General features: G+C 42.5%; 1 protein-coding gene across 1 annotated transcript; it reads right to left on the bottom strand.

Annotated features, from left to right (window-relative positions):
- Positions 1-16497: 16497 nt before the first annotated feature.
- On the bottom strand, positions 16498-16947 carry LOC104091093 (uncharacterized). Its single transcript, XM_009596351.2, has one exon. The coding sequence runs from the start codon at positions 16945-16947 to the stop codon at positions 16498-16500; it is 450 nt and encodes a 149-aa protein (XP_009594646.2).
- Positions 16948-17855: the final 908 nt, after the last annotated feature.

Here is a 17855-nt window from a genome sequence, read left to right as displayed (position 1 = left end):
ACACAATCAAAATGCGGATGAATAATTGAAGGAAGAACAATGACCAATCAAATCAACAAGTTGTTCTAACATGGAATGTATAATGAAATTCACAACCAAGGTACCGCCTCGTATTCACATTTCACAATTTTAATCACAATCTTTACTTATATCTCCGCGTGAGCCTTACATTTGAAATAGGTTTTGAAAACAGTTTTTCCGAAATAGCTACACGTACTTTAGCCCACCTTATGATGACTCGTGGCTTCACGTAGTTCCCCTATAAGCAACACGTACATAAGTCCCACCTTATACCTCCGCATGCACATTAACGCCAAGCCTTATACCGCCACATGCGTGTCAATATCACATTACAATAACAACTCACACCACAAGTGCCCATATATCACAATTTGCCAAGAATAAACAATATCAATGTTCCCACAATGGTAGCCCACGGCTCCACCACAACGGGTACAAGAATATCAACAACCATAATGAATGTAAAATGCTCAACAAGGAAAATGTTTCAACAATAATAATTTCGCCTCATCGTGATAGTGGATTTCACAACTTCAACACCAATAACTCAATAATGAGAGACAATGTATAACCACGATGTTAAAATAAGAATAACTCCCAATGGAAGAGAAAACATGTAACAATAACTTCAAATAATTAAAATCAATAAGGCAAGGGATAACATGAACAATAACTCCAAGTAATGATAATCAACAATGAGAGAGATAACACGAGAGTTGACTTCAAATAATGATAATAAACAATGAGAGAGATAACACGAAAAATGATGTCACGACCAAATTTCCCCTATAGGCCGTGATGGCGCCCAAAGTCGCCGCTAGGCAAGCCAACGGTGAACTAGTCATGTATTTGTTCTTTTTAATAATTTCAAAGTAGTTGATTTTTATTTATTAAGAAAATCATTATTGGAATATTATAGTAAAGTAAGGCACAAACTAACAAAATAGTAAATACAGTGATTTTAAAATCCAAACCATAAAGTGTCTACTACAATATTCCCAAAACCCGGTGTCAAAAATATATGAGCAACTAGTAGAATATACAAAACCATCTAGACTACTGTCTGGAATAAGATAGACAGAAAAATAAATACAAAAGAGAGATTATGGGTGCTGCAGAACGAACATAGAGAGCAACTCACCACTATGCCTCGGGGTAACGAGGGTATGCGTCTGAATGATTGCCCGATGTACCTGCCAAAGATCCTGCACGATTAGTACAGAAGTGTAGCGAGAGTGCATAAACAACATGTACCAGTAAGTATCTAGTCTAACTTCGAAGAAGTAGTGACGAGGGGTCGACATCAACACTTACTATGGGCCAATAAATAAAGTACAAAAATTCTAAATAAAGCATGGAACACATTAATAATAATTACGCAATAAGGAACAACAATTAAGTGATTCTTTAACTAGATGTCGATTTAAGATTTCCACTTAACACATACTAACTTCAACAAATACGAGCCATCAAGTAAATTATAAAGTCTCAAGTCATGGAAGTAATATCAAGTGTAATTGGACTCCGAGCATTATCAAGCACAATTTATGTCGAGGTCGTATGACCCAATCCAGAATAATGTGTACACTGTCGAGGGTCGACCAACGCAAACCATAAATGCATCTATTATACTGCCGAGGTATTCGGCCCGCTCCACAAGAAGGGAGAACACTCTACGAACTCCGATTTAACGGTTATCACAAGACTAATACACAAGGAGGCACAATTTCTACCAACGGTTAAGTAACCCGCCAAAACTCAAAGTAAGTGAAGTTTGGTCATTACGAAACCTTTATCAAGTTTCAATAAAATTTAAGCACTTAAATTAACAAGTAGAGTGCAATCAATACAAGTAGTTCATGGTAGGTGTTCTAAAACTACTCGGACATAAGCATGATTTGTAGCTACGCATGGACTCTTGTCACTTTGTGCGTACGTAGCACCCACAATTAGTAGCAAATAGTAATTTAAAACACCTATGGGGTAAATTTCCTATTACAATGTTAGGAAAGGGACTTACCTCATTCCAAAGTCCACTTTCCGATCCCCAAATCACTCTAAAATCCTCAAGTCGATGTCGAACAATACGAAACTAGTGAAATATTATATAAACTAATCAATATATACTCAAAAGTTTATAATTTAGCTTTTAGAGTAATAACCCAATCCAAATGGGAAGATTCCTAAAATTCGCCCCCGGGACCATGTGCTTGGATTCCGAAAATCGTCGAAGGTAAATATTACCCATAGCCTCATAGACCCAAATATTTAATTTCTACTTAATTCCATAACAATATTCGTGGTTAAATCCCATATTTATCAAAGACCTAGGTTTTTCCACTAAACATATAATTTCCACAATTTATATGTTAAAATCTGCCCATAGTGCATGATTTAAACTCACATTGTATAGAAATTACTTACCTCCAAGTTCTAGGTGAAAATCCCTCCTCAAAGACCTCTAAATTCGATCAAAAAGTGAGAGAAATGAAGAAAAATGAGCCTAAGTCCCGACTTAAATGCACCCTTCTACCCCTTAGTGGTTCCTCTTCTGCTGAAAAATTGGCCGCTTATGCAGCTCCGCATCTGTGGAAATTGCTTCGAAGATGCGGTCCTCCCTAGATGGCCTTCTTCCACTTCTGCGACGCCTTCTTCGCATCTGCGGGCTCGCAGGTGCGGTCGAGCCCTCTCACCTGCCCCCTACCCCCTTCAGCACCAGGTCGCTTCTACGGACCATTAACCGATTCTGCAGTCAAGCACCTGCACCCCCACGTCCGCACCTGCGGACTCAGCCCACTTTGCCAACTTTCTCACTTGCGGCTAGCCAGCCGCTTTTGCGGTGCCGCACCTGCAGCCAATTCTTCGCATGTGCGAAAGCACTAGATCCCTGCTGCTTCAGCCATCCTTCCAAGTTCAAACATGTTCCGCACGTCGTCCGAATAACACCCGAGTCCCTCGGGGCCTCGTCCAAACATATCAAAAAGTTCGTAAACATAAAACGGACTCCCTCGATCCCTAAGAACACGTAAAACAACATCAAAACTAAGAATCACTTTCCAAAACCAAATCGAATCAACTTATGAACTTTATGTTTTTCGAACTTACTCCGAACGCGCCGAATCATACTTAGACTACTCGGAATGACACCCAATTTTGTGCGCAAGTCATAAATCACCATACAGAACTATTCCCAGGCTCGAAATCCCAAACAGACTTCGATAAGACCAAAGCCTACTCCAAACCAAACTTGAAGAACTTGAAAACCTTCAATGCGCCAACTTTAAACATTAAGCACTGAAATGCTCCCGGGTCATCCGAAAATAGACGCCCAAGTCCAAAATCATCCGAGTAATTGACCCCTCTACTGGACCTTTACCGAAGAAATATTCTTAGACCTCAACTGGCGAACCTTCCTGTCAACAATGACAACTGGCTCCCCCTCATAACCCAGGCTCTCATCTAGCTGAACCGTACTGTAGTTTAAGACATGCGACTTGTCGGCATGATACTATCGGAGCATAGTCACATGGAAAACCGGATGAACTTCCTATAGACTGGGAGGCAAAGCAACCTCATAAGCAACTTCCCCAACTCGCCTCAAGACCTCAAATGGACCTATACACCTTAGGCTCAACTTTCCCTTCTTCCCGAACCTCATGATTCCCTTTATCGGCGAGACTTTCAAGAGAACCTTCTCGCCCAACTTAAATGATAAATCACGTGCCTTCTGATCCGCGTAACTCTTTTGTCTGGACTGTGCTATGCGAAGTCACTCCTGAATCAACTTCACCTTCTCCAAGGCATCCTTCGCTAAATCAGTGCCACATAACTTAGCCTTGACGGGCTCAAACCATCCGATGGGCGAACGACATCGCTGACCATTCAAAGCCTCAAAAAGATCCATCTCAATGCTGGACTGATAACTGTTGTTATAAGCAATCTCGGCCAAAGGAAAGAATCGATCCCACTGCCCTCCAAAGTCAATCACACATGCTCTAAGCATATCCTCCAAGATTTAAACCGTCCGCTCCAACTGCCCGTCGGTCTGTGGATGAAAGGCTGTGCTGAGCTCTACCTAGGTACCCAATTCACTCTGTACTGCTCTCCATAAGTGCGAAGTGAACTGAGGGCCTGTAACTGAAATGATTGAAACATGCACACCATGGAACCAAACAATCTACTGAATGTAAATCTGGGCCAATCTCTCTAAAAAAATACTTAGTCACAACCAGAATAAAGTGTGCCAACTTGGTCAACCTATCGACAATGACACAAACTACATCAAAATTCCTCAAAGTCTACGGCAACCCAACTATGAAGTCCATAGTGATGCACTCCCATTTCCACTCAGGTATAACCATCTGCTGAAGTAGGCCACCTGGCCTCTGGTGCTCATACATAACCTGCTGGCAATTTAGGCATCTCGCTACATACTCAGCTATGTCTTTCTTCATATGCCACCACCAATAATGGTGCCTCAGGTCATGATACATCTTCATAACACCCGGATGATTAGAATACCGAGAACTGTGTGCCTCCTCTAGAATTTTCTCCCTCAATCCATCAACATTAGGAACACATAGACGACCCTAGAGTCGCAGAACACCGCCCTCACCGATAGCAACATCCTTGGAACCACCCTATAGTACCGTCTCCCTAACAACCAACAAGTGCAGATCGTCGTACTGATGAGCCTGGATCCGCTCAAATAATGAAGACTAAGCAACGACGCATGCAAGAACTCGACTGGGCTCTGAAATATCCAACCTCACAAGTCTGTTAGCCAAGGACTGAATGTCCAAAGCCAATGGCCTATCCTCTGCTGAAATGAATGTCAAACTACCTATACTCTCAAACTTTCGGCTCAAGGCATCTGCAACCACATTCGCGTTGCCTGGATGATAAAGGATGGTAATATCATAGTCCTTTAGTAACTCAAGCCACCTGCGCAGCCTCAAATTGATATGGCTCTACTTGAACAAATGCTGCAAGATGCGATGATCGATGTAAACCTCATAGGACACCCCACAAAGATAATGCCTCCAGATCTTGAGAGAATGAACTATCGCAGCCAACTCCAAGTCATGTACGGGGTAATTCTTCTCATGGGGCTTCAGCTGACGTGAAGCATATGAAATAACTCGCCCCTCCTATATTAATACATGACCCAAGACAATACGTGAAACATCACAATACACAGAATACATCCGTGATTTGAAAGGGAACACTAACACCGGTGTTGTAGTCAGTGCGGTCTTGAGCTTCTGAAAGCTCACCTCGCAATTATCGGACCATCGGAACGGAGAACCCTTATAGGTCATTCTAGTCAAAGGTGTTTCATTAGATGAGAAGCCGTCCACAAACCGGTGATAATACCCTGCTAACCCCAAGAAACTCTTGATCTCAGTCGCTGTGGTAGGACGAGGCTAAATCTAAACTGCCTCAATCTTCTTGGGATCTTCCTTAATACCCTCGCATAATACAATATGCCCCAAGAATGCCACAGAGTCTAACCAGAACTCGCACTTGGAGAACTTATCATATAGCTTCTATTCCCGTAAGGTCTGAAGCACAACTCTCAAATTGCTTCGAAGATGCGGTCCTCCCTAGATGGCCTTCTTCCACTTCTGCGACGCCTTCTTCGCATCTGCGGGCTCGCAGGTGCGGTCGAGCCCTCTCACCTGCCCCCTACCCCCTTCAGCACCAGGTCGCTTCTACGGACCATTAACCGATTCTGCAGTCAAGCACCTGCACCCCCACGTCCGCACCTGCGGACTCAGCCCACTTTGCCAACTTTCTCACTTGCGGCTAGCCAGCCGCTTTTGCGGTGCCGCACCTGCAGCCAATTCTTCGCATGTGCGAAAGCACTAGATCCCTGCTGCTTCAGCCATCCTTCCAAGTTCAAACATGTTCCGCACGTCGTCCGAATAACACCCGAGTCCCTCGGGGCCTCGTCCAAACATATCAAAAAGTTCGTAAACATAAAACGGACTCCCTCGATCCCTAAGAACACGTAAAACAACATCAAAACTAAGAATCACTTTCCAAAACCAAATCGAATCAACTTATGAACTTTATGTTTTTCGAACTTACTCCGAACGCGCCGAATCATACTTAGACTACTCGGAATGACACCCAATTTTGTGCGCAAGTCATAAATCACCATACAGAACTATTCCCAGGCTCGAAATCCCAAACAGACTTCGATAAGACCAAAGCCTACTCCAAACCAAACTTGAAGAACTTGAAAACCTTCAATGCGCCAACTTTAAACATTAAGCACTGAAATGCTCCCGGGTCATCCGAAAATAGACGCCCAAGTCCAAAATCATCCGAGTAATTGACCCCTCTACTGGACCTTTACCGAAGAAATATTCTTAGACCTCAACTGGCGAACCTTCCTGTCAACAATGACAACTGGCTCCCCCTCATAACCCAGGCTCTCATCTAGCTGAACCGTACTGTAGTTTAAGACATGCGACTTGTCGGCATGATACTATCGGAGCATAGTCACATGGAAAACCGGATGAACTTCCTATAGACTGGGAGGCAAAGCAACCTCATAAGCAACTTCCCCAACTCGCCTCAAGACCTCAAATGGACCTATACACCTTAGGCTCAACTTTCCCTTCTTCCCGAACCTCATGATTCCCTTTATCGGCGAGACTTTCAAGAGAACCTTCTCGCCCAACTTAAATGATAAATCACGTGCCTTCTGATCCGCGTAACTCTTTTGTCTGGACTGTGCTATGCGAAGTCACTCCTGAATCAACTTCACCTTCTCCAAGGCATCCTTCGCTAAATCAGTGCCACATAACTTAGCCTTGACGGGCTCAAACCATCCGATGGGCGAACGACATCGCTGACCATTCAAAGCCTCAAAAAGATCCATCTCAATGCTGGACTGATAACTGTTGTTATAAGCAATCTCGGCCAAAGGAAAGAATCGATCCCACTGCCCTCCAAAGTCAATCACACATGCTCTAAGCATATCCTCCAAGATTTAAACCGTCCGCTCCAACTGCCCGTCGGTCTGTGGATGAAAGGCTGTGCTGAGCTCTACCTAGGTACCCAATTCACTCTGTACTGCTCTCCATAAGTGCGAAGTGAACTGAGGGCCTGTAACTGAAATGATTGAAACATGCACACCATGGAACCAAACAATCTACTGAATGTAAATCTGGGCCAATCTCTCTAAAAAAATACTTAGTCACAACCAGAATAAAGTGTGCCAACTTGGTCAACCTATCGACAATGACACAAACTACATCAAAATTCCTCAAAGTCTACGGCAACCCAACTATGAAGTCCATAGTGATGCACTCCCATTTCCACTCAGGTATAACCATCTGCTGAAGTAGGCCACCTGGCCTCTGGTGCTCATACATAACCTGCTGGCAATTTAGGCATCTCGCTACATACTCAGCTATGTCTTTCTTCATATGCCACCACCAATAATGGTGCCTCAGGTCATGATACATCTTCATAACACCCGGATGATTAGAATACCGAGAACTGTGTGCCTCCTCTAGAATTTTCTCCCTCAATCCATCAACATTAGGAACACATAGACGACCCTAGAGTCGCAGAACACCGCCCTCACCGATAGCAACATCCTTGGAACCACCCTATAGTACCGTCTCCCTAACAACCAACAAGTGCAGATCGTCGTACTGATGAGCCTGGATCCGCTCAAATAATGAAGACTAAGCAACGACGCATGCAAGAACTCGACTGGGCTCTGAAATATCCAACCTCACAAGTCTGTTAGCCAAGGACTGAATGTCCAAAGCCAATGGCCTATCCTCTGCTGAAATGAATGTCAAACTACCTATACTCTCAAACTTTCGGCTCAAGGCATCTGCAACCACATTCGCGTTGCCTGGATGATAAAGGATGGTAATATCATAGTCCTTTAGTAACTCAAGCCACCTGCGCAGCCTCAAATTGATATGGCTCTACTTGAACAAATGCTGCAAGATGCGATGATCGATGTAAACCTCATAGGACACCCCACAAAGATAATGCCTCCAGATCTTGAGAGAATGAACTATCGCAGCCAACTCCAAGTCATGTACGGGGTAATTCTTCTCATGGGGCTTCAGCTGACGTGAAGCATATGAAATAACTCGCCCCTCCTATATTAATACATGACCCAAGACAATACGTGAAACATCACAATACACAGAATACATCCGTGATTTGAAAGGGAACACTAACACCGGTGTTGTAGTCAGTGCGGTCTTGAGCTTCTGAAAGCTCACCTCGCAATTATCGGACCATCGGAACGGAGAACCCTTATAGGTCATTCTAGTCAAAGGTGTTTCATTAGATGAGAAGCCGTCCACAAACCGGTGATAATACCCTGCTAACCCCAAGAAACTCTTGATCTCAGTCGCTGTGGTAGGACGAGGCTAAATCTAAACTGCCTCAATCTTCTTGGGATCTTCCTTAATACCCTCGCATAATACAATATGCCCCAAGAATGCCACAGAGTCTAACCAGAACTCGCACTTGGAGAACTTATCATATAGCTTCTATTCCCGTAAGGTCTGAAGCACAACTCTCAAATGCTGCTCGTGCACCTCAATGCTTCGCGAGTAGATCAATATGACATTAATGAAGACAATGACAAATGACCCAATATATGGCCTGGACACCCAGTTCATCAAATCCATAAACGCCGATGGGGCGTTAGACAAGCCAAAAGACATCAGTAGAAACTCGTAGTGGCCATATCTAGTCCGAAAAGCTGTCTTCGGAACATCCGAAGCAAAAATCTTTAGCCAATGATACCCCGATCTCAAGTCGATCTTAGAGAACACTCTGGCACCCCACAACTGGTACAAACAATTATCAATACACGGCAATGGGTACTTGTTCATAATGGTAAATTTGTTCAACTAGCGGTAATCAATGCACATCTGCATAGTCCAGTCCTTCTTCTTCACGAACAACACAGGTGGACCTTAAGGTGACACACTCGGTCTGATGAACCCCTTTGCTAGCAACTCCTCAAGCTGTTCTTTCAACTCCTTCAACTCTTCCGGAGCCATGCGGTACAATGGAATAGAGATAGGCTGGGTATCTGGAGCCAGATCAATACAAAATCGATATCATGACCTGGTGGCAGCCTGGTAGAACAGAAGGGAACACATCAGAGAACTCCCACACCATGGGCATTGAATTAATCATTGGAGTCTCTGTAGTAGTATCCCGAATATAAGCTAGATAGGCCAAACAACCATTCTCATCCATGTGTTGAGCTTTCAGGAAAGAGATAACCCGACTAGATGAACCTTTCAACTCCAAGTAGTATCCATGTGTTGAGCTATAGAAGATCCGCTCTGGTCTTATAACCACAGAAAGTCGACTATATAGAATTGGTAGACATGATCCACAACAACATAATCGCCCGCTAGTGACACATATACAGGAGTATTCAAGGACTCGCAAGGAACACCCAGAAAAGGATCAAAGATGAAACATATGAATACATAGACCCTACATCAAATAGTACCGAAGCATCCCTACCGCAAATAGAAATAATACTTGTGATCACGACATCTGAGGCTATTGCTTCTGGTCTAGCTAGAAAGGCATAGAACCTATCTAGAGCGCCACCTGACTGGCCTCCACCTCTAGGACGACCCCTACCCACCTGCCCTCCATCTCTATGCAGCCGAACGGCTAGTGCGACAGCTGGTGCGGTAATCATAGGCTGATGACCCCGCTGTACTGCCTTGTCCCGAAGCCTGGGGAAGAACCTCCTCACATAACCAATATTCCCACACTCAAACCAACCTCTCAATGCAGAAGATAAAGGCCTTGAGTCAGACTTTGGAGACCTGAACACCCACTGGAGGAAACTTGAATGGCCGGTGGATGGTAGGAGCTCTCTGGAATGGCACTGAAATAGGGCCACACTGGAGCAGCCTGAGAAGGCGGCGGTGCTGGGTTTTTAAGCCTGCTAGATTAACCCCTCACAAACTGACCTCGATCCCCAGATAGAGCACCACCGTACCCTTCAGATTATTGATACGCTCAAATTACACCTATATAAATAGTGTAAGGCGGTCGGTGTCAAATATATTAACCCAAATAGGTTGGGGTCGAATCCCACAGGGAATAGGTGTGAAAAGGTTACTTGAATAGTGTGAAACTTGACTTAAGCCGTAGTTCTACTCTGCTAGTTTAAAAAGAGTTTTGTAATTGTGAATTGTCAAGAACAACTATTTGTTAAGAGAATTTGTTTAATTTAATTAAGAAATCAAGGTTGCGTCCCCATCAATATAATGTAATGCTATCAGTGTTAATATGATATATTTCTAATGGAAGGTCCTTTGATATGCAAATAGTTCCTAAATGACTGCCCAATATTTTCTAATAACTAGGTAGTATTTCCTCTTTATGATTTTCCCAAATATAAAAAGAGTTACAATTAAGAGCAACTAATTTATGCCAAGTAGAATGCTCTTATCCCTAAGCGATTATATTAAATAAGGTTTAAAACCTTGAGTTCTTGCTATTCAATTGTACCAAACCCTAACCCACTTTTCCAAGTAAAGATAGAGTCAAATGGCACTAGTCAATGTTTGCGACCATCAACCATAAATGAAGAATAAGAAATGAATATAAATCAACCAACCATTATATATATATATATATATATATATATATATATATATATATATATATATATATAAATATATATTCAATGGTAAACACCCATTAACATTACACCCACTTAGGGTCCACAACCTTAGAAGTTAAAGTTAGCTACTCATACTAGAATACAAGAACAAAATAATAAATAAAGTCATAAAGATTACAAAGGGAATAAAGTCTTGGATTCTCTCTCAAAAGATTCCAAAATAAAGGTGTAGCCTCTTTTTAGACTAGATGGTCCACAAAAACCTTAATCATTCTATTTATAATGGTCTAAAAATCGTGGCCAAATAGTGACAAAAATAACCCTGCAGATCAAGTCTGCAACCGTAGAATGGGTCGCAGAACGCTTTCGCGGTCCGCACATCTTTATTTTTTGCCGCAGAATTAATCTCAAAGTTTTTCAGTTTTCCATCGCATTTTGGTTATGCGGTCCGCATATTGATTTCGCGACTGCATAACGTACCGCAAAATCATCTTCACTGGAACTCCTTTTGCTTTTGTGTGATCATTATGCGTTCCGCATAAGAGTTGTGCGATCGCACAATGGATCGCAGACATGAGTCTCAGAAACTGTGATGATCTGCTTCATTTTGCGATGGGTCTATGGTCCGTACATCACTTTTGCGGTCGCAGACCTGCCGCATTTATGATTTTCCATGGGTTTTTGTCATCTTTTTTATGTTCTTGGCACTTCAAGTATGGTTTCCTGCAAAATACCAAAACTACGTAAGAAATGACTTATAATGCTTTAAAAGATGGGCTAAAGTCTATGTAATTGGTATCAAAAGTGCTGCATTTCTACGGCACATCAACACCCCCAACTTAGACTATTGCTTGCCCTCAAGCAACTAAAAAGTCAACCTACCAAATACTAATCTACTTCCGACTGATCACAAAGAAGAAATGACTATGGATGGTGCTGACTGTTAGCTAACAAGCATGTAACTTCTTTTATTCACCCTTCTTTGACAACAAAGATCATTTAACAGTTCGAATAATCAGTTTGTAAATTTTGAGCCTCAAGAGCAATGACAGAGTGCTACCCATAGCTAGATATGAACTTGTATCCTACTTCAAGAAGCCTAACTTCTGCTAAATCTTGCAATTCATGCGTGCTCACATCAAGAAAAATCCCCAACTCAACAAATATGTACATGGGATACAATTAAACACTCTTGCACTTAGAAAGAAGGCTAAGTGCTACAAGTATCAGTCCATATACTTGCCCTTATTTTAACTCGTTGCTATCTCATGAATAATTGGTTGTAGATCAAAAAGGACTTTTTAAGGGTTGGAGTGTAGGCTTCGGGACGGGTTGGATGAATATTTGGGAATGTAGTGAATGTACCCTCCTTGAACGCTACACATTGTTTTAGCACTTTGCTTCTTCTAAAACCACATAGCCCTTATTGACCTCTAGTTACCAACATAGACCCACCTCAAAGTATCTCTCTAATTTTCGCAAGACTCCCCACTTTTCTTTTTATATATACATATACAAATATTTTCTTTTGCTTTTCTTTTGGAGCTTGAGTATCTTCATATAAACAACTTTGAGGTATATGCTTCTATACACAATGTACATCTTCACCATTTTCCAATTGATACCAACACCCCCAACTTAGGATTTTAGCCTCATTCTCAACAATCAAGGAGGGACGGGTTCAAAAAAGGGAATTAATTCACAAAAGGGTAAATGTTTGTAATGTAGTATCCAAATAAAAGGTTAAAAGTTCAACAAGGGATAACTAGGACGATAAATGCACCGGGGAGGTCAGTTTGGTCACAACTAGTTAGCAATCACAAAGAGAGCCTATGATCATTTTGACACCCAATTATCAACCTGAGATTTGCATTGAGGAACCAACCGGGCAAGTTCTAGACATTACAAGTTGAGCACATGTATTATTTATACACATTTTCACCACTCACGACGCATTAACTTCTCAAATTGGCATAATTTCAGCCCTCAAGTGAATACAAGGCAATTCAATGCTTCATCACATGATATTTGATATTCTAAGTAAGCACAAAGTCAAAGAACGAGCGTCAGATTCACAAGAATGACTAACTGTTTATTTACAAAAATTTGAAGGGTGCAATTTATTCCACAAAAACTTATCACATGCTTGAATCTAGAACAAAAGCACCAAACAAGTCAAAATCTTTTATGCTACGACCATGGTTCTACTATTACACCCTTGGAAAAGAACTCGGCGAAGAAAAACCAAGGGGAATTCATTAATATATACAAATCTACATTATTAAGACTAGGAGTTTATATACAAGTTCCAAAAGTTAACTACCCCAACCTAAGAGCATACATTGTCCCCAATGAATTGAGAAAGTAAAATAAAGTTTAGGGGCTTCCTAGGGCGCACTAGGCTCTTGGAGGGGTTAGAATATCTAAGGCGGCCATGGGGCCAGGAGCTGACACTGTGGAGGCTGTAGGTGGAGCCTCTGACTGGGCAGTGGTGTCCGAGACCAAAGTAGGAAGCTCCGCCAGTTGCGGAGTTAGGTCCTGGACCTAGGAGCTGCTAGCCTCACCAGATGATGGCTGTGTGGTCGTTGTAGTAGGCCTGGCAACCATATCTGCAAGGGAGTTTGCGATAGCTTCCTGCACATCCGCCTGCTCCTCACCCGGTGCATTTGGAGAAATGGCAATATATTTGCCTCTGTTGTCTCTCTGATCATCACCCTCCTCAAGTATCTTATCCTCATCAATTTCCGCATGAGACTCTCCAGATTCCTCATTTGAATGATCATCGGTGTGTGCAATGGAACCCGGAGCTTATGAGATGTCAGTGTCGTGTGCCTCCTCAGCTGATAGAGGGTTTTTGAAGTCCAGATCGAAACATGGTATGTGGGAGGTGCCAGTGCCCTGCTCCCCTTCCACTAGAAGAAGGGTGGTCAAATCAAACTCCAGTGTCTGCATCTTATGTAGCTCTAACTTGAGCTCAACTACATCCTTTTTGAGTTGAGGCATCTCCCCAACTTCACCTCGATCAACTTTCTTAAGGCAAGCTTCAAAATGTTTGAGTCGATCCTCATATGATAGATGTTGCTTCTGAAGATCCCTTACTGAGGTTTGGATCGGGGCTAATGCTTGCAGGATGAGCGATGGATGTTATTTTGTCAATTTGTCTACTTTATAATTACCATGTTGTGCCAGTAGACCAAGCTTGGAGAGTGCAAGCAGTGAGACCAGTGGTGTCACGGTGGCTGATCTGAGAGTGGATGTGGAGGTAGTTGGTGCGGAAGAGGTGTCTAGAACTGATGACATAGCAGGTGTTGCTGAGGGAAGAGGCCGGAGGGAGAGTGAGTGATTTCTCTGGTGGATCTTTGACCACTTTATCAATGTCTTGGTGCCGTGTGATGTCAATGTTCTGAACAATTCTTTCTATGCGGTCATGTTTGGGGAACGAAGTAACTGTCACGTCGTTACACAAAGCATGGATTAAGCCTGGAAAATGGAGCGAGGTTTCTTTCTGGTTTGCCCTAATCCCAATTTCAGGAAATATAAGCTCTCCCACATCAATCTTGATACCCGACATGATGCAAGCGATAAGTATCTCCTTCTCGATACTGATGTCGGTCTCATTTCACGTAGGCAGTATACGGGAATAGACAAAACTTAGCCAATATCGGCCCTCTCGGGTAAAATCCTTCTTGTGAATTTTCTGGCGTGGTGCAATCCAAGGCGGAGATCCTTTGGCTAATATAGTGGCTACCCAAGCATGCTCAGATTCTTTATTTGCAATCTTTGCCTCATATACTGCCATGCCTGGTTCCCACTCCTCGAAATATACATCATTGATGGATGGGAAATCACAAAGTACTTCAACTCCTCGGACTAAGACAAATTTCAAGTATCGATGGTTTCTATTTTGTTCTGAGTTCCTGGATGCAGCATAAAATTCCCTAATAAGCGTCTCATTGTACTATCCTGAAACTTTAGTGAAGAACTCCTATCCCCTATTTTTGATGTTTTCTAGCACATGGGGATAGTGTTCTATAAGACCTTTCAAATTAAGCTACTTTTCTTCGAGGATCTTTCTCTTTGCTAGACCATCTCTGTACAGAGTCCAAGAGCCGGGAATCCTAAACCTAAGATCCTCACAACTCTTTTTGCGTGCTTCGACCTGGAGGTCAACTGGTGGTAAAAGGCAAGCTGTGCCTCCTCCTCTTCAGACTGGGAGGTAGGCTCGGATGAATTTCTGGATGTGCCAGGATGTTTGCGTTTGGATTGCTATAATTATGGGCTTATAGCTGCAGTGCCTCTATTTCCTCGAGTGGTGGGTGTTCGCGATGCTAAGGATTTCTTTGGTTCCATTCCTGCCAATTAACGAGGAGTTAGTACAAGATAGGACATGTGTAACATATGGCATAGAAATAAGAGGCACAAAATGTTCTGTGAGTAGTTATGCTATCGCAGAATAACTCTGCGGACCGCAAACCACAACGCAAAAGATAACCATCAGAAGTAAAAGGCATTATGCGGGCCGTAGAAGTGGTCGCAAAACTTGTTTGCGACCGTAGATTAGTCGAATTTTGAACTTTGAATAAGGCTGGATTCTGATTAGGCCTATGACCATTGTGCTGTCTGCAAACCAGTTCTGTGGCCGTGGACTCAACCGCATATTGGAGCAGAGAAAACTCTCAAGCATACAGAATGTGATGACTTTGGGGACCACAAAACAGTTATGCGGACCGCAAAGATCATCGCCTCTACTCAGTAATGCACTCATAGGCAACCTTTATTCATACTCAGCACCAAATGCTCAAATTGTGAGAGAGCATTACACACACTCAACATTTGGTCGATTTAATGCTTGGCCTGGCAATATCTAATGCAAATTGTTACAAATTTCCAACCTCCTTACTCTATTCAGACTCCCTAATACTCACCCCTAAATTTTGATTGACCCACCCACAATACGTCTTTCCCCCCAGAGTCGATTCCCATTATAGAAGACAAGAAGTTGGGTAGATAGAAGAGGGTAACATGGATTGGAGGAAAAAAATGACTGAAAGCACACATCAGTCCTTACATTAACCGAGCAAGAGAAATGAGGCGTGTCTTTACATTAACTGAGCAAGAGAAATTTTGTAAATATTACATACCAGATTGCAAAAGTTTGAGTAAGCTAAGTTGATGTGAATCGTGAGTCAAGCAATCAAGGTGAGCCTCCCATTTTCTGATTTTATTTTTGTTTTTTGTTTTCTCTATGTTTTTCTCTTGGATTTTGTTTTCGTGCCTGGGTGTGTCAAATGACAGAAGATAGATAGAAAGGGGAGAGAGACAGAACTGGGGTTTAATACCTGATGGTTCTGCGGTCAAATGACCATCGCATAACACATTATCCGGCCACATATGTGTTTTGCGATGGATTAGTACCTGGGTGGTCTACTACAGATGTGCGTTTGATTCTACGGTAGTAGAATGATTCTATGGGCCACAAGAGTTGACTTTTCTCCATATTTTTATGACCTAATTTTATTGGTGTTCTGCTTGTGTCTGCGATCATTATGGGTTCTGCATACAATTTATGTGGCCGCATATGTTGCCGCAGAACAACAGCTGAAACTCAGCTTGTTTTCCTTCATTTTCCCTCTACCTTTGCATCATATTTCGTTTTTATTTTGGGTAACCTGCATTCTAACACACCCGTCAAACTGTTCATCTCTTACAATTAAACCTACTAAAATTAAAATCTAACCAAAGAATTGTTACCAACACTTGGGTTGCCTCCTAAGAAGCGCTTGATTTAACGTCGCGACATGACGATGTTGCCCCCACTTTGGCTAATCATTGGTGGCAATTGGTACGGGACCATCCTTGAGTGAGAGTTGTTCTACTAGTTTCCTTTCTCCAATGGTTCCAAGGTAAGGCTTGACCCTTTGGCCATTTACTTTGAAATTTCGGGTCCCGTCCTCAGATTCTAATTCAACAGCTACATAGGAAGACACATTCACAACTTTGAATGGGCCAGACCATTTGGATTTGAGTTTTCCCGGAAAAAACTTCAATCTTGAGTTGAAGAGTAAGACCATGTCACCAGATTTAAATTCCTGCTTAAAAATCTTCTTGTCACGAATAAACTTCAATTTTTCTTTATACATGACTGCATTCTTGTAGGCATGAAAACGGAACTCTTCCATCTCGTTAGGTTGTGTCATCCTTAGATTAGCAGCTTTGGCCCAGTCAAGATTTAACATTTTCAATGCCCACATGGCTTTGTGTTGATGTTCCATTGGCAAGTAACAAGCCTTACCAAAAACCAATCAGTAAGGTGAGGTGCCAATGGGTGTCTTAATTGCTGTTTGATAGGCCCGCAATGCATCATCTAGCTTCTTTGACCAGTCAGTTCTGTTTGTATTAACAGTTTTTGCTAGAATATTTTTGATCTCCCGGTTGGAGACTTCAACTTGACCGCTTGACTGAGGATGATAAGGGGTAGTAACCTTATGCTTAACTCTATATTTATCAAGCAACCTGGCAAAGGCTTTGTTGCAATAGTGAGAACCACCATCACTAAGGATGGCCCTTGGGGTTCCAAACCTAGTAAATATGTTCTTCTTCAAGAAGGCGGTTACACTTCTTGCTTCATTGTTCTGCAAGGCAATTGCCTCAACCTATTTGGAGACATAATCTACGGCCACCAAGATATATGTCATGTATTGAGAGCTTACGAAGGGACCCATGAAATCGATCCCCGACATATCAAAGATCTCGACCTCCATCACAAAGTTCATAGGCATCTCATGCCTTGTAGAAATTGACCCTTGTATTTGACATTGATCACATGCCTTGACCATTTGGTTTAAATCTTGGTAGATCGATGGCCATTAATAGCCACATTCTAGCACTTTTGCCGCAGTATGATTTCCATCGTGCCACCGTGGTGGCCCCCAACTGGAGAGTCATGACATGCTTTGAGAATTTGAATTACCTCATCTTCCGGAACACAACGCCGAATGATGTTTTCGGCACAAATCCGTAACAAAAAGGGTTCCTCCCAATAGTATCGCCTACACTCCCACAAGAACTCTTTCTTTTGATAAGCTTCCAATCCGTCGGGGATAAGGTCACTAACCAAGAAGTTAGCGATGTCGGCATACCAAGGAGCGAAGGTGCTGGATATTGCCAATAAGTGCTCATC

The sequence above is a fragment of the Nicotiana tomentosiformis genome, chromosome 2 (genome assembly GCF_000390325.3).
Source record: "Nicotiana tomentosiformis chromosome 2, ASM39032v3, whole genome shotgun sequence".
In the NCBI taxonomy this organism is placed as follows: domain Eukaryota; kingdom Viridiplantae; phylum Streptophyta; class Magnoliopsida; order Solanales; family Solanaceae; genus Nicotiana; species Nicotiana tomentosiformis.
Note: the sequence above shows the minus strand (reverse complement) of the source record. Positions and strands in the feature narration are given on the sequence as shown.

What these genes read in the sequence shown, in the direction of transcription:
- LOC104091093 (XM_009596351.2), bottom strand. Translation starts at nt 16,947, where the DNA reads ATGGAACATCAACACAAAGCCATGTGGGCATTGAAAATGTTAAATCTT.